This window comes from Vigna unguiculata, chromosome 1 (genome assembly GCF_037176805.1).
Source record: "Vigna unguiculata cultivar grain cowpea cultivar isolate G323 ecotype 2 chromosome 1, ASM3717680v1, whole genome shotgun sequence".
NCBI classification, from domain to species: domain Eukaryota; kingdom Viridiplantae; phylum Streptophyta; class Magnoliopsida; order Fabales; family Fabaceae; genus Vigna; species Vigna unguiculata.
In genome coordinates, this window is record NC_140792.1 from 49,117,073 (window position 1) to 49,134,952 (window position 17,880).

At 32.8% G+C, this 17,880-nt stretch overlaps 4 protein-coding genes across 5 annotated transcripts; 2 read left to right on the forward strand and 2 right to left on the reverse strand.

The window, feature by feature from the left end:
- Window positions 1-812: 812 nt before the first annotated feature.
- On the reverse strand, window positions 813-7,037 carry LOC114193508 (uncharacterized). Of its 2 annotated transcripts, XM_028083338.2 has the most exons (10): window positions 6,360-7,037; window positions 6,182-6,280; window positions 5,991-6,095; window positions 5,760-5,912; window positions 5,254-5,352; window positions 5,036-5,164; window positions 4,226-4,405; window positions 3,600-3,716; window positions 1,415-1,513; window positions 813-1,227 (listed from the first exon to the last, which is right to left on the reverse strand). In XM_028083338.2, the coding sequence occupies exons 1-10, from the start codon at window positions 6,615-6,617 to the stop codon at window positions 1,066-1,068; spliced, it is 1,401 nt and encodes a 466-aa protein (XP_027939139.2). In that variant the 5' UTR covers window positions 6,618-7,037; the 3' UTR covers window positions 813-1,065. The 2 variants fall into 2 exon arrangements, with proteins under 2 accessions (XP_027939139.2, XP_027939147.2); XM_028083346.2 differs by lacking the exon at window positions 1,415-1,513 and having other exon boundaries at window positions 6,360-7,032.
- A 2,335-nt stretch (window positions 7,038-9,372) lies between these two features.
- Window positions 9,373-12,146, forward strand: LOC114174826 (purple acid phosphatase 15-like). Its single transcript, XM_028059597.2, has 7 exons — window positions 9,373-9,786; window positions 9,992-10,183; window positions 10,259-10,598; window positions 10,709-10,926; window positions 11,059-11,249; window positions 11,445-11,729; window positions 11,915-12,146. The coding sequence occupies exons 1-7, from the start codon at window positions 9,492-9,494 to the stop codon at window positions 12,038-12,040; spliced, it is 1,647 nt and encodes a 548-aa protein (XP_027915398.2). The 5' UTR covers window positions 9,373-9,491; the 3' UTR covers window positions 12,041-12,146.
- On the reverse strand, window positions 12,134-14,745 carry LOC114174842 (uncharacterized). The gene is made up of 3 exons (XM_028059598.2): window positions 14,299-14,745; window positions 14,161-14,215; window positions 12,134-12,530 (listed from the first exon to the last, which is right to left on the reverse strand). The coding sequence occupies exons 1-3, from the start codon at window positions 14,609-14,611 to the stop codon at window positions 12,338-12,340; spliced, it is 561 nt and encodes a 186-aa protein (XP_027915399.1). The 5' UTR covers window positions 14,612-14,745; the 3' UTR covers window positions 12,134-12,337.
- Window positions 14,746-16,938: 2,193 nt separating this feature from the next.
- Window positions 16,939-17,505, forward strand: LOC114183579 (gibberellin-regulated protein 12-like). The gene is made up of 3 exons (XM_028070996.2): window positions 16,939-17,051; window positions 17,166-17,196; window positions 17,288-17,505. Exons 1-3 carry the CDS (start codon window positions 16,986-16,988, stop codon window positions 17,467-17,469), a joined length of 279 nt encoding a protein of 92 aa, XP_027926797.1. The 5' UTR covers window positions 16,939-16,985; the 3' UTR covers window positions 17,470-17,505.
- Window positions 17,506-17,880: the final 375 nt, after the last annotated feature.

Consider the following 17,880-nt stretch of genomic DNA (forward strand, 5'->3'; position numbering starts at 1 on the left):
TTAACTCACTCTTTTCTACCTATTTTTAACCCATCACTCTAATCATCATCGGATAATAGATAATTGAAGGATGATTGAATTATGAATTAAAAATGAGTAAAAAAAATGGATCAAAATATCAATATCATTTTCAAAAATATAAGGAGATTTTTTTTTAACCAAAGGTTCTTTAAGACTAATCATGACATTAATAGCTCACTATTTTTAAAGTAAATCAGATGAATCTGAAAACAATATTCCTTAATAATGATATAGAACAAAAGGTTTACACCAATGCGGAAGCACATGAAAAATATTTTATAGGTTTCAATGGTATAAATCGTATAAATGCACTTAGAATTTTGAGAAACAGTAATCCAGGCACTGATAGAGAAAGGTAAAAAAAGTAATGACAAATCAGAAGTTCTAAAAATAATCAACTTCAAGTAAACACGTAATCTTGGTGAAGCTCAAATTTATTTATTTTTTTCACGCTTTTGACAGCCGTAGTTTTGCAGCATGTCTATAATTTATGAAGTTATCCAATGAGACTCGACGACTGAACAATAAAACAATAAAACGACATCATAAATTATTTTTCTTTCCCTTTTAAAATACGTATTACAAGTCAATACATAGAACTTCTATATTTCTGTAATCCCCAACTTTACTTGCTCATGAAAACCAAACGTTTTCTCTAATTCTCACATTCCCTACTCCATTCATCGACTCTGCTAACACCCATCGTAAACTTTTTTGCGAGAAGAGAGTAAACAACCGAGTGAGTGGGGATACAACCATAACCATTAAAAGCCACAAGGGCTAATCACCCGTTTTAAAGCTTCAACAATTTATTATTCTTTTGAGGGTGCACGGGAGGTGAATAACTGAAAATAGAGACCAATTTCACCAAGATCATAGTAACTCGACTTACAACTAAAAATAAAATAACAAAACCAGAGTACGAAAAAATACCCGTTGCTGCTCCGAACCAACATTTATAATTACAGTGTAATGTACAATTATAAAATCGAAAACTCTATGTTAGAGAAAAAAAACAAAGCAAAATAATCACGGTGACTTTCATTAGCCTGACTGTACACGTAACTTGTTTGCCACATGGAGCAAATGACTAATGTTTGTAGAGGGATAACTTTGCAGCAACTTGAGGTTAGAAGTGAAATCACCCGCTAGGAGGCGCCTACGGACGAGAATTAGCATTGCGCAGCATATTCTAAGAAGTGTTTCCTACACAGTATCGCAAGAGTTAATTTTCCTCCTTATTCTATTTTCACTCAATGAAAAAATAATTACTAGATATTTTGCAAAACAAGCTCCTCAGACGTCCTCACCAACCATTACCAGTTCTATGCAACAATAAGATAAACAAAAGGAATTTATTGTTCCAATACTACAATCAAGGAAAGCACATGACCTGTAAGCTGTAGCATACCCTAGTTCTCTCAAGCGAAACACAACGAAGTAGCTTCGACCTTGTTCTAATCATCTTTCCTTTAAGAAAAGATCCTATAAACTGCAGATTACACTTGCACGTCGAGGTCAATAGAGCAAGCGTTATACTTTAGACAACTGTTCTTAATGATGCTTAATAAGTTTTTAATTAGGACATCTTCTGGATAGTTGCAGGTTTTCGGTTTAGTTTTCCAATATATATTGCAAAACATCCGTGGAACTATTTACTTAGGCCGTAATCAGTTCCTATACAAGAAAAATAGTAAGTTATAGTTCCCATACAGTTTTTGTTTGGCAGTTTATCATCTTTGGAAAGTTTTCATGGCGGTTTTATATAAGACAAAAAGTTTTCTGCAGAGTCTTCAACAGGGACCGCAACTTAACTGGTATACAGGTTGTACGTAGTCGAAAGGTTTTCTGCAGAGTTCTCACCAGGGAGCACAACTTAACATGTACACATGTATAAGGACTAAAACTTCTAGTTTTCCTATTTAGGGACTAAACTTCTAGTTTGCTCATTTAGGGACTAAAATTAGAAAAAAATTATAAGGACCAAATAAATAGTTTAACCAAACATATATTCAAATAAAATAAAGCTAGTTTAATTTTTAACTTAATTTTGAAACACTTAAAACATTTTTAAAACAAAAATGAGTTTTGATTTACAAATTGTTAATTATAAGAACAGATCATTCAAACCTTTTCCAATACCATATCTCGGGGGCAGTAGCATCTCAGCTCCTTCCACTGGACAATAGATGGCAAATGCCAATCAAATCCATTTACCAAACGCAACCGAAATTACTCCTCAATAAGAGCATACATGTTATGATGCTGGCAATAACATGGCTGTAATGGGTAGCAGGATCCAGTGTAAAAAATGATGATGCACAATGTGTTTCAAAACACACTGTTGTTGTCATGAATACAGATGTCATATAGAAAAAAAGAACTCAGCTGAATTTGAGACATGAAAATATGCATTGCTTGGCTAAAAGACAACCAACATTCAAAAGCACGTCATGAAGGCCTGCCGCAGCTTGCTGGGGACATTACCATCCAAAACTAAAATTGCATGCAATACCCATTGGTTGGTGTGAGGAAGGAGAGTTTATCAGTTGCAGATAGCGGAAGGCAGTGGCCAACCACAAACATGCTATAGCCAAATGGCAGAAAGAAGGATGGCTGCTATTTAATGATTTTTGTATGTAATAAGGTGTACATAATTACATATATAATGCTAAAAAAGCTTAAATTTCATGAAATATTCATAATAATCAATAAAGAGCCGGAAGTCTTACTGTATTGGATAAAACATAAGGAATAGTTGACTAGTTGAGAGGAATGATGAATTGGAAAGAGCTTTTTCTTTCAGGGAGAGAGTGATTTGAGTAATAATTTTTGTATATAGTAAGGTGTACAAAATTACATGCATAATGCTAAAAAAAACTCAAATTTCATGAAATATTCATAATAATCATTAAAGAGCAGCGAGTCTTAATGTATTTCATAAAACATAAGGAGTAGTTGACTAATTGAGGAATGATGAAATGGTGAGAGCTTTTGCTGTCAGGGAGAGAGTGATTCGAGAAGTATTGCGACTGACGTGATTTCAGTTTAAATTTGAAAAATGAAAACTACAATAAATTGAGAACTAATTTATTAAACTGAAAACTAGTTTTAGGTTTTAAGAATTCCAAAACTTAAAACTGACAAGCAAAACAAACCATAGCTAAAAGCTAACAAGATAAACAACCTAAAACAGAAAACTAGTTCCTCCTCTTGTTGCCAGTCTTTAGTGAATGGAATTTCCTAGGAGGGTTTTGGGGCAGTTGCGGTGTTTCCTTGTACTGTTTTCTCTGTCAAATGTGTTTCTGTGGCTTCTTATGGGGGTTTTGTTTTATTTTCCTTGAACAATGTGACTTCGCTTGGAGGGTAACTTAAAACTAACTCCTGATTCTTTTTATCATTGTTTATCCTTTTCAGCATTATTAAAGTAACCCTAAACTTAAAATCCAATATCATCTCTTACCATTGAATCGATAAGTGTGGCGGACCATGAGGTTAAATATCAGTCCATTAATTTTATTGAAGGAAAAGTTTAGGGAAGCCAATATAGTATAAGGAAAATAGGAGCAAAACTGTACCTGTGGACCCTCTGGATCACTTAAAATGACGTCCCAAATATGGAGGATGTCAGAAAAATTAAATTCCTGAGTCAAGAGGAGAGTAATCCACCTAAATGCATAGAATTGGGGATTGACCTGAAATTTTAAATGTGGGATTTGTCATTTTTCTGATCAACAGCTCAATAACCAAATCAAACACGTACTTGAATCATCTGACAAATTGAAACTAAAAACATTGTACCGACTAATTAATTAAAGACAAAAAGTGACACTTAACTAGTAGATGAACACAAAAACAGTCAAACAGAAGAAAAAAAAGGTCCAAAAAGGACAGGTGCAACATAGAACGCTTCACTGAATCAATGAAGCAGGTAGGAACCACTTACTAGAGCTTTTATTATTTATTATTTATTTTACGAATAAAATATTGGAGAAATGAAAATCTTTTTAGAACAAATTTAATAAAACAGAGAAGAGATGATAGGACAATGTCTTCATTCCTCGCCCTTGTATGCATTTGCCAAACAAAATGAGTTGGCCACCATTGTTCTAAGGAAAATTTCTCCCCCATATAACCCTTCTGTTCTCAAATTGTTAAAAGAGTTTTACTTTTAGATAGAGCACGTACTTAAATGGCCTCTTACCTCAGTAGTGACCTCAAGATGACGCCACAGTTCTTCATCGTGTTCTTTTAAAAGCTGGGACAATCTTGTAATAGTGGAACGGATTCCAACAATACTATTATCAAGTTGTTGACAAAAATTATCTTGGAACCCACTCAATAGCTCAACAAAACAAAAGAATGTGTCTGCTTCAGCAAAGGCCTGCATTTAGTTATTTGAAACAGCTGGGAAAATTCAAAATCACGAGTAAAATAAAACTACATTAATCAATCACTGCTATCTGAGCAACTTTTAGGAAACAAAAACCTCTTATCAACATCCCCATGGCCATAATTTTTTTATAAAAAGGTTTCACTCAAGAAATCATCATTCTGACGCTTTGAAATACATTGGCACTCCAAAGCTTCAACAATCATGTGCTTCAAGAGCAACATGCATTAAAGAGAAAAAGAAAAGATACAAAATATTACAACCAACCATTGGGGTCAACACCAAACCCATGCAGCAATCAGGAAAACCTGATAGCCCATACCGGTTCCTAAAAGTCCTAAGTAAAACAAGTGGGCAACCTACCATACCAAGCAAACTCTACCCTGGAATCCAAACCCGAATTACCAAGTCTGTCATCATATTTATTTCCTTCTCTACATATAAGAAAAACATGAAAATTAATAGCCTTACACATAGAAATCCCAAAAGCTATATCAATTATTTCACCTTTTCTCATTTTGTTTTATGTACAAGGAAACATTGTACAGATGGTAATATTTATTGTCCCAATTCCCTAAGTAAGCATTTCTACATTTTCTAAGTTTGCCAGGATGTACTCACAGCATTTTCCTCATCGGGGTCATTTTTGAACACATAGAAGAGAGGGGCCAATACTTCATTCATCCCTTGAACATATCTTATACCTGGGTTCAACTTTGCAAAAATAATTAATATGCTCTTTAAAGCATCCTGAAAATTCCCCAAAAGTTGAAAGTCAAGAAAAAGGATTGAGTTACTGAATTTGTCTATATGAATTTCAAAATAAATAGAGGAACAACCTGATTAGATTTTGCCAATTGAGAATCACCGGAGAAGAAGTGTATATCCGGATGAGTACGTTTTACATCACGATCAATCTGCTCTATGAGCTCTGTGTCCTAGGAAAATGAAAAAAGAAAAAGAGGAGTACAGGAGATTATATTAAGTTTTGAGTAATAGTAGTCATGACACAGGAAGTAGCATAGAAGTTCATAAAAGATTAAAATATTGATAACAGAAAGATCATTAGCAGTGTTGCGCTGTGTTAAACTAATTCCCCCCACAGACACAGTGGTAATGGTTGCACAGATAAGGTATGACTGTCAGATTGTATATACATATAGAAGCAAGCAAGAAACTTAGCATGCAATTGAGATTACTGTAACTCTAAGTGTAGAAAGTAACGGGAAGAATTTCAGTAAATGGCTTTGTAATTTCTTAACCGTAAAGTAGGTGATATTTATGTGTAAATAAGATGTATATTTAGATTTAGGGAGAAAAGATTGCATAGATATTAGATTAGTACCTGGAAGAATTGATTCCATATGCTGGTCTTGCCTAGACTCAAAGGGTGATCCTCATGAGTGATTTGTGATCTAGAAAGCAAGATACGAGTCTCAGATTTTGCATCATCGATGTCATGAGCAGCAGAGTTGTAGATCCTCCTCGTGATTTCTGACTGACTAGGCACAGAAACATTCAGAAGTGTGGTTGGGACTCTATAAAATGAAATAATTGATGTAAGTAACGAACTTACAGGATTCATGAGGAGGTCGTCTTTGAAATGTCTGTACTGGGACCTCTTCTTGGTTAATTCAGAGGACCAAAGGGCACGATCGGACGGAAGATATCCAAGCAAAAGCTGGGAAGATTGAAAAACAACATAAATTGTGATTGCGATTGTGTCTGTGTGTGTGAAATGACATTAAATTCGTAGAGGGTAGGTACCTTCCAGAGCGTAGGGCGTAAAGCAGGGGCGGCAGCACGAGGAATACCTTGAGAAGCGACTCTCCTCAACTCGCGCATGTCTATCATCTTCCTAGATAACTAATCACAAACTAACTTAGCAACCAAACAAACCTAAAACAAACAATTAGTCCATGGATAAATGATTGGGAAAGCTAACCTCGGTCAACAGCTGAGTCTGAGAGGAGATGTCATCGGCGGCAGAGGATGCAGAAGCGGAAGAGTCGACGGACGAAGAAGAAGGAGAGGCATTGTGATTAGTTGGAGGATCTTCTCTGACAGAGACGGGGGGAGGCGGAGGAGGAGGAGGCGGAGGCGGAGGAGGAGGAGAGGGCGGACTAAAGCGGTGGTGGTCAGAGGGGGAGGACCACAGAGAACTGTTCATCCACTCCGGTACCTGTTTCTTCTTCTTCATCATTGTCCGTGTTTTACTTTCTATCTAGGGTTTTTTCGCTCAGGAAGAGGACTAAAATAGATTAGATTTGCTTACACTGCATAAGAAGAAATTGAAATTGAGATTGGAATTGGAATTGGAATTTGGAATTGGAGGAGAAAATATTGAACTCAACAGCATCCAACATTGAGGCATGCATTCGCAATTTTGCATTTACACCTCTTCCTCTGCTCTTCTCTCCTTGTATTCTATCTATACACATGGCCCCGCTACACTACGCCACCACATAACACAAACACAACACCTCCCCAATTTGACACCCTCTACCTCTACACCAAATGCCAATTCTCTTCATGCCTTACTGTAACAATTTCTCCATTTTCTTCTAAATCGCCTTTTGGATTAAAACACTTCATCAACGCTCCCAAACATAGCTATTATTAACTACAAATTATTCACCAAATTCCACACTTATAATCTCAATTCTTAATAACTTATTTAATTGGTAACCTACCCATAATTAAAATAACACCAAATATTCCATGCTATACATTTTAATGAAAAATCCTTTGTAATTATCATAAAAATTCTTTACTTCATTGCATTAAAGTCATTTGTACAATTTACTATGATAAGAGTTTGTTTTAAACAAAAACGCCTACAAGTTATTTACTTCCTTCATATTTAATAGGAGACAACAAGATCATTTAACTAGCAAATTGTTCAAACCCCCTAAAGTCCGTTCTAACAACACAAACTTAAGTAATTCAAGATCTTGTTTGAAAGCAATGTCTTTTCCGTTAAAAGAATTCAGTTTTGCTGTGAAAAATCTGGGTCCTCAGTTTCAGTAAAGCTACCACCTGGAGAATGTTTTGAACAACTTGATGCTATTGCAGCCTTGAAACGGCAATCAAAATTAATCAATTTTAAAAAATAATAAATTTTAAAAAGAACGTGCTAAGAAAAATTATGGAAAATCTAAAATCAAAAACAAATACTCTCGAAAATTACTTTAAATTTGGGTGTCGATCACATGTGAAGAAGGTATTGACACTCCAGTGTACAATCTCCTTTAATTCAGTGTGAAAAAATAATAGAAATAATAAAATTTTCAAATATTTATTTTTTTTCAAAAATCAAATAAAACCGACAAACATTACACCTACATATCTTGGTCTAAGATGAGTTATGTACTTCTTTTAAAAAAAAACTATTTAGAAAAACTTTGATTTGATTAAAATTGCAGATATCAAGTGAATCTAAGACTCAACTATGAAAAAATATCATCATGCAAGTTTTACACTAAACATGATGATTATAATTTTTAATTACGAACAAAAAATCAATTATCAAGTAAATTTGAGACTTATTTTAGGTTGAATCGAGTTAGGTCGGATTCAATTGAGTTGAATCCACCTTTAGGCTAGTCGAGTCAGATCCACTTTGAAAAAAGTAAAGTTGTGTTCATGTTAAACCAAGTAGATTACGTCAGATTTGAAATGCTCAAGCTAATGTTGGGCTGAGTCTAGTTGGAATCACATAAAATTGAGTCAATTTGGCTTATTTATAGCTAAATTGAATTAAATCTAGTCGAATGGATCATTAATTGAGTCAAGTAGTATCCACATTGAATTGAGTTCAGTCAAATCGTCATTGGATCAAGTTGAGTTGGATCACATTAAATCGTTATTGGGTCAGGCTTGGGTCATGTAATGCTAATTCAAGCTGAGTCAATATCATTCAAGTTCTGACATCCAATAGATAATGTGGGTTCTAGCCAAAAATTGGGTTGGTTTGTTCAAATTAGATAAGTTGGGTTAACTTTTTTGTTAAAATACATATAGTAAAATAACAAATAAGAACCAAATTATATTTTATATATTTTTAGTTAGATAACAAATGTAGACTTTATTTTTTTCATATTTAATAACAAAATAAATATAAACAAAAAAATAAATTAACAATGTAAAATGACTAAACAAAATTAAGTTTATTTATAATAATGACACTTTTTTTGGTCAACACCGAGTCTAATCAAAATAAATTGAAATAACTTTTTTGTCACCCCTGTCACAAAATTTCCATGAAAAATATATATTATTTATAAAAGTAATAATAGTAAGATTCTCATTATTAATAACTGATGAAAATACACGAGCTATGTGTATTACTTTTTTTATATGACAACAAAAATAAAAAAATAATGAATAATTTTTTTAATTTTTTTAATTTATTTTGTAAGTAATTTTTTATTATAAAATTATTTTAGTTTACGAAAATAATTAATTAGCAAAATAGTTATTTTAGTTAAAAAAATATTACCTATAAAAAATAAAATTAAAAAAGAAAAATGTGCACAAAAAGAAAGAGTCTCTTTTATATAATGATATATAGACTTCATATTTTTTTTTCATATTTTGATAATAAAATAAATATAAATAAAAAATAAATTAATAATGTAAAATGACTAAAAAATTAAATTTTAGATTTTATCACCAAAATAAATGAATAATAAAATATTTTTTTAATATTTTTTTCTTCTTCTAATATTATTGTATATCTGCCTTCTTTTGTAAGAATCTACTTGTGTGAATATTACATTGATATTTTGATAGAATGAAATAAAAGTGTATATGTGCATGAAAGCTGAACTTTTTTTTTTCTTCGTAAGGAACATTGATTCAAACTTTAGAAGTTTTAGAAGAACAAAAAGAGAACTAAATTAATTAAATTAAGAAAAGTAGTTTATTTGGTGCATTAAAAACGTTCCCTATCTTGTAACGGGCAATACATAGAAGTGTTGTGTTCCTACACAAGGCGGCGTGAAATGTTTAAGTGGGAGCGTTGTTTTTCTGAGTATTTATTAAAGCATTGTACATGTAGTGAGATTGCACTTACATGAGTACTGAAATGGGTTGTTGGGTGAGATTGTGTTTGTCAGTGTTGTACTTCTCACTAAGTTCAGTGATTGTTGATGCTGACAATGGTGACTATGAAGTTCCCATCCCAAGCACTCTGGATGGACCCTTCAAGCCTGTCACCGTTCCTCTTGACCAGACCTTCCGAGGAAACGCCATGGATTTGCCACACACCGATCCTCTGCTTCAAACAACCGCTCAAGGCTTCCAACCACAACAAATATCTCTCTCCCTCTCCTCTTCTCATCACTCTGTTTCCATCTCTTGGATTACAGGTACCACTCCCCAATGAATTCATATCAATCCAGCTGTTACTTTTCTTGTTTTTTTCCTCCCTTCCTTACGGTGACCCTTCTATTTTTATTTCAATTATGTTTTTCTCTTCCTTTTATTGTATACAACAATTGTGCCCTGCAATTCCCCCTTGTTGCTACACCAACCACACTCACTCTCTCCTATTAACAAAAACTTTGTTGTCAGGGGAATTCCAAATTGGGGACAACATAGAACCCTTAGATCCTAAAAGTGTTGCGAGCTTAGTTCGATATGGAAGGTTCCGAAGGTCCATGAGTCACCGAGCTACGGGTTATTCCCTCGTTTACAGTCAACTTTATCCTTTTGAAGGCCTTCAGAACTATACCTCTGGAATCATACATCACGTTCGTCTCACAGGTACAACAGCTTCTGCAAGCTTCCCTTCTAAATGAATGAAATGAAGAGTTTAGGATTGCGTTGTATTTTCTGCAGGTCTGAGACCCAACACACTCTATCAATATCAATGCGGAGATCCTTCTTTGTCAGCAATGAGTGATGTTCATTACTTCAGGACTATGCCAGTTTCTAGCCCCAAGACCAAGAGCTACCCTAACAGAATAGCAGTGGTTGGAGACTTGGGTCTTACATACAATACCACATCCACTGTTGACCACATTATCAGTAACCATCCCGATCTTATTTTGTTGGTTGGAGATGTTACTTATGCCAATCTATATCTAACTAATGGTACTGGGGCAGACAGCTATTCTTCCGCCTTTCCTGACACTCCCATCCATGAAACCTATCAACCTCGTTGGGATTACTGGGGAAGGTCACATTCACTTTCTTCTTTACCAACTTCTTTCTCATCATTCTTCTTGTCTTCCACTTGAACTACCTTATCTTCATTTTCGTTACAACTCAACTTCCTTGTTCATTCAGGTACATGCAGCCTCTGATTTCCAGTGTCCCTATAATGGTAATAGAAGGGAATCATGACATAGAACTACAAGCTGAAAACCAGACATTTGTTGCTTATAGTTCTCGATTTGCTTTCCCATCAGAAGAGAGTGGATCATCATCCACTTTATATTATTCTTTCAATGCAGGAGGGATACATTTTATAATGCTCGGCTCCTACGCATTGTATGACAAATCAGGTAAACTCTTGCTTCATCCTTTTCCTGTACTATCTTCCACATGATCCGCATTCTTCGTGTTACTAGCATGGTTTTGACTTCACAAAGCATTGCTGTTTACTTGCATTCGTGTCATCCGCTCTGTTATTGCAGGGGACCAGTACATGTGGCTGGAGAGGGACTTGGCTTCTGTTGACAGGGAAGTAACTCCGTGGTTGGTAGCTACATGGCATGCACCTTGGTACAGCACCTACAAGGCACATTATAGAGAAGCAGAGTGCATGAGGGTAGAGATGGAAGACTTGCTATATAAATATGGCGTTGACATTGTCTTCAATGGACATGTAAGTGTATTTTTATTCCTGACCTCTACGGATGAAATAAACATTGCTAAATTAAGAACTTTGCGTGAAAGGATACTTGTTGCTTGGCCTATCATTGTCGTACCATATGGATAAATTAAGAGGTGAAGTTTAATAAACGCATAAACAATTGCATTTTTGTTAAGTTATGGCCTGTGCTTGCAAAATTCTTGACAGGTTCATGCGTATGAGAGATCAAACCGGGTATACAACTACACATTGGATCCTTGTGGTCCTGTTTATATCACTGTTGGTGATGGTGGTAACAGGGAAAAGATGGCGATCAAACATGCTGATGAACCTGGAGAGTGTCCAGAACCATCAACTACACCAGATCCCTTTATGGGTGGCTTCTGCGCCTTTAATTTTACATCCGGCCCAGCTGCAGGTAACTTCTGCTGGGATCGACAGCCTGATTACAGCGCTTTCAGAGAAAGTAGCTTTGGTCATGGCATTTTGGAGGTATACCCTCATATTTCTTTCACTGCTCTTCACACTTTTTTTATCGATTTGAAAATTGTTAAAACAGTGTTGATTCCTTCCTGCTATAAGTTCAATAGTTATTGCATTCATATTAGAGCAACATGCCAACAGAAAACATGAATTGAGTAGGGCTTCAAACTAACTTGTAACGTCCATATATGCAGGTGAAAAATGAAACCCATGCACTGTGGATCTGGCATCGCAATCAAGACTTTTATGGTAGTGCTGGAGATGAGATTTACATTGTTAGGCAACCTCAAAACTGCCCACCGTTCAAACCAGCTACATGACGTAATGTATTGATTTACGATGTTCAATCCTTCTTTAAGACAAGTAACCCTTGAAATGCTTTACTCTCGATTTGTTATCTAACAAGTAAGGAGTCATCCTAAGAAAGCACGTTTAAACGGTAATGATTGTCTGAGAAACAAAGTATGCCCACGGCAGCCACCAAAATGGGCGATTGACTTAAATTAAAGCTCTAGAAATGATATATTCAATCTCAATACAAGACTGGGTCTTCTAACTTCCCACATGAAAATGAAAACAATGGATATGACTAACACAATATATATGTAGTTGCACCACTACACTACAAAAAAAGTGTCTCCTAGGAACAGAGCGAGAAGAAAGAGTAAACAAGATGAGGGTATTGTGTTTGAAGTTGGAGTAGAATTTTGAGGGATTTGAGGGTTCACTCCTGCATCATCCCCGCCTTGGATCGGAGTAGTTCTTGTTGAGGAAGGTGTTGGCACTGTTGTATTTGTAACTTCAGCGGTACTAGACATTATTAATTATAAGATATGAAATCGAGTGAGTAAGCAATTATGAAGCATTCTACATCAAATAATCACATGCGTTAAATAATCACCTCTCTTTTCAATTTCAAGAAAAAAGATATGCAGCTCGCACTATTTTCTCTTGAAAACTCTCCAATTCAAGAGTTTTCCTAATAAAACCTATACAGTGATACTTATGACATTTTTCATTACCCATGGAAGCGTAGAAGAAACTATGAGGTTTGGGGTGTAAAAGAAAGAGCCCTCCCTGCAGTTTCACCTTTAAATGTATTTGGGTCCATTTCTTTTTATCATAAAAAAATTATTATTAACAGGTCATCAATGTGACTACACACATGTATACTTGCATAAGTTAATAAAAATAATTAATTAAACTAAAACAAATATTTTATTAAGGCTAATATACTAATAAATTTATTATTGATAGTAACTTATATTTTTTCATTTTACAAATAAAATTTATTTTCTTCAAAAGTTACTTATATAAAAAAATTTCAGTTTAAGAGGCGCATTGCCATCGTTTTGGTTTTTTTTTTTCTTAAAAATAGCTTTCTAAAAAAGGCAACGGCAATGTGTTGTATGGATTCACTTTCTAGACATACGACATTCTATACACAGAACTGTTGTCAAGACAGATAATTATCTGGTACATCAATGATACACACTCAGTGAACCGATTCCCTTGTTTGTAAGTCAAAAAAATTCAAATTTAACTCGATCCATCATAAATCGATGGGTTAAACAAGTGTGTTCACTGATTCAACTAATTAAAAAAATATTTTTTTTGTCACATAAAAAACTAAATTATAATTTTAACTAAAATTTAAATAAATTTCAACACAATTCAAAATAATATTAAACTTTAAATATAAACCAAACTAACAAAATACTATTATTATTTAACACTGAATCCAACCTAAAGTCTAACATAATAAAAAATATCTGTATGATTCTTTATTATATGTTAATGAGTCAACGAGTAACAACTCATTAACTTGTATCAAAACTTATAGACAGCTTTATATACACATTAAGGATGTCTGCTTAGATAATTAAATTGACGCTAAGTTTTTAAAATATTATTGAAGCAAAAAATTTAGCCAAATTCAAATCGATTTTATATTATTTAATACCAAATTATTCTGTATTTATTATAAATAATTAGATAAAAAAATTAAACAGAAAGATAACTCTCACCCATTTATTTTGAACAAAATGCATGATACTGATACGGAGATTGAATTAAGAGATTAATTTTTAATTGGAGGGTTTTTTGGCTACGCCCCTGATCACTGTATTTGCTGGAAGAAGATGAAAATGAACCGTTGGATTGCGTGGAATAAATGAGACAAATTAGTTGAGAAGCACGAGAGAACACAACGTACAGTCACAGAGACATCTGACCTCACCTCAGTCACGCATGCGTCTCGGTTCTCACACACTCTCTCCCCGCCTGCACGTGAATTCAGACCATTCCCGCTTCTTTCCCACCATCATCCAATTTTCACTTTCAATCTTATCCATAATTATTTATTACTCTTGATTAATTAAGCTAGTTAGTTTGTCAATGTGACTAATTACTTAATTAAGGATTAATTAAGATGACATACCTGGCGGTTGGAGTTGCGATTGCGGAGGAGGACGGGTAGACGCAAGATCCATAGCCTGTGTAAACATAAACAGCGAGTGAGAAATCGGAAAAGAACTTTACAAACGGCATGGAATAGTGAAGAAGAGCGAGCACGCACTGGGATCTGTTTGGGCGATGGTGGAGGCGCCCTCGAAGAGGCAGGCGTTAGAAGCTCTTCCGTTTCGCTGGTAAAAGCTGTTGAAGGCGTAGGAAGCGTGAGCTTGAAGGGTGTTGGGAGAGAAGCAAAGGCCGTTGGGCTGAATGGGAGCGCAATCGGCTCCGCCATCTCCTCCACATGCAGAGTCCAATGCTCTCTGCAGTACTTCCTCGCTCACTCCAATCTTTGCCACGCACCAACTCCCTCCTCCCACCATCTCCATTACCATTGCCGTAACTGTAACTGTAACAGTCACTGCCACCAACATTCCCATTCCCGTTGCGTTACTACTTAAGAAGTAAAGGATCAACACACTTCAATCGCACACTGCACAAAATGCACTACACAAGCACCAGAAAGAGGGAAATAAATAACCAGCGAGGGATGGACCGATACAGTTTTACACAGGAGGGCTCGATTTTTCATATTAACATTCACTTCACAAAAATATGCCTTTTCAATTTCATATTAATATTTTTTTAGTTATTTCTTTTTATAATAAATCTCCTAATTATTCCAAGTTGAACTATAAATGGTTTTGCTGATCAATCAGACCACCATGTAATTTGTGTGACTTCCTGGTTAATTTTTTTTCTTAGAAAATATTTAACACCCTTAATTTTTCAAAATATTTCATACGATTTTTTTTATTCATAAAGTTGACATTTTATATAAGGGTACACCATAATTATATACGATAGATTTATATTTGATACATCTTATTTATTTTTTATTTTTTTAAATTTTACAATTTTATTTTTATTATTTTTCATAATAGACTAATCTATTGACATTGTAAAAAGAATTAAATTAACATATCAAAATTGTGAACGTAACAATAATGGATCGTGCTACATTAATTGGTCGTAGGAAGATTAAAGTGAGTCAATACAATTTATACGGATTATATTAAAAATTAGTGAGTTCAACCCGATTTACTTTTTATTGAATCAAAAAATTTACAATTGAATTTAATCTACCACGAATTGGTAAGTTGACTTACTAACCTATATAAAAGTAATAAGATGAAAAACGTTTTTTGTCTTTTTTTCAAATATTGAAATTTATAGGACCTCAAAAATATAAAAAAAATGTAGATAAATACAATGAAATCAATGGTTATTATTCTTATCATATCATTTAATAGTCAATTATAATTTTTATTCATAAAAGTAAATATTTTAGTAACAAATTACTTTTTTGTTTTGTAAATAAATATATAAATTATTGGTCACTATTTTGGAATTTGAGTGTATGAATTAATATTTTTCTAAGATTCTTTGGAATAAAAAATTACAATGAAATCTTATAAATGATATTATATAAGTTACAATGAAATCTTAAATATGATACCACATAATGGGATTTATAATCTAAGATATCACTTTACTTTTTGCAATGAAGATGATCTTAAAATATCTACATTGGATAATGATACTTTGGATTTATCGGAGAGTTTTGAACATATAAGAAAGTTATTGGACCTATAAATCAGGCCCAAGCCTCTTAGAAGGTTTTTATTTTATTAAGAGTTTTTTATGATTTAAGAATTTGTATATTATAGTTATTATACTTTTTTATAGTTACAATATGTTGGATTTAGAGACATGTGATGTAAAGCGCCGGAGACTATGCAATTCAAAGACTTAGGAGTTGATATTTTCTAGTTTAGAGCAATGTTATCTTTTAATTACATTATTAATTATTTATTTATTCTCTAATTTTGATATTTTTTGGTTTAAAGCAATGTTATCTTTAAATTAGATTATTAATTATTTATTTATTGTCTAATTTAGAGTATTCAAGTCTTCACATAACATTTACTTTTGCAATTATAATAATAATTTTATTATTTGTTGCTATCATAAAAAAATGTGAACAAAGTATACATAACACATATTTTTACTAATATATATATATATATATATATATATATATATATATATATATATATATATTAATTAGTGTAACCAATAACAAATCATCATTATGGATTAATTATTTTCTAAAATTTTCCGATATAAAATTTTACAGTGAGATCTTATAAATGATATTATAAAAATTACTTTAATATCACGTAATGGGATCTATAATTTATGATAGCATATGATCATATGACTTTTTGCAATGAAGATGATTTAATATATATATATATATATATATATATACCGTAGAATAGTAAACAACATCATTGAAGACTTAGAATATTATAGTATTTTTCAATGATATTAACATATGAGAAAAATTAAAAATATTAGATCTTTAAAAAAAATATTATCTTGAAAACATGTATTTATACGAGCAACTAAATAAAATATTAATTTAGGTGTTTGCGTTATAAGATCATTGACTTAGATTAAAAGTTGTAAATAGGACACAAAATAAATAGGTATACTCTTAATAAAAAAAGGTAAAGCATTAAATATTTACTTAATTATTTATTAATTTGACTTAAAAGATGTGACAAAAATATATTAATGTGAATATGATAGAGACAAAAATCATAATTAATAAAAAAAACGCACAAAAAATATCAATATCAAAATGAATTAGAGAGAGTCTTTGTCTATATAACTCTTCCACTTTCATAGCTTTTAACTCACTTGAAATTTGTTTAGTTTCTAAGAAATAACTCTTGATCAAGCTTAATGACTAAATTTGTGTGTGCCTTTCTTCTTCTTTTTGTCGTGGCTTTTGTTACTCAACTCACTTATGTGAGTCATGTTTTTTATATTTCTTTCTATACCTATATTGTTAGGTGTTTTAAGATTGTTGGTATAACGTATGAAAGTTTTGCTTACAATTTTGTTCTCTTTATGCATGTACAGGGTGGTGGCGAAGGATCTCTTACACCAGAAGGTATTTTGTTTTTGTGAAGTTTTTGAAAGATAATAAATCAATATTTTAATTTAATACTATGAATTGAGATGTGTTACATGAATGATTTCAGAATGTCCAGCAAAATGCGACTATCGTTGTTCTGCGACCCGGGTTAAGAAGGCGTGTCTCTATTACTGTAACTTGTGTTGTGATAAATGTTTATGTGTTCCATCTGGAACCTACGGTAACAAGGAAGAATGTCCATGTTATAACAATTGGAAAACCAAAAATGGAACACCCAAGTGTCCCTGATTCAACTTCAATATAACATTCTTCTTCACCAATAAATATTTTGTTTTTTCTCAACTTTTATCTATCTTTTTGGTTTCATTGTCATATTCTTTTAAACACGTTTGATTTCATAAAATTATTTAAAATTAATGTGTTTTTAACATTATTACAATTCATCTAATGAACATATATTGTTTAGATTTTTTTAACTATTAAAAAGTATGTTTACAAAATGTCAAAAGAATATATATTTAAGCAGAACACAAAAATAAAATTAGTGTACGATTACAAACATAAAAAAATACTTTATACTGTCTCATGCAAACTTACGAAATTTTAAAACTTATAAATATTATACATGTTGAAAATTTGTAAGAATTATGAAAATATGAGATATATGTATGAATATGATAAATATAAAAGATATCTTAT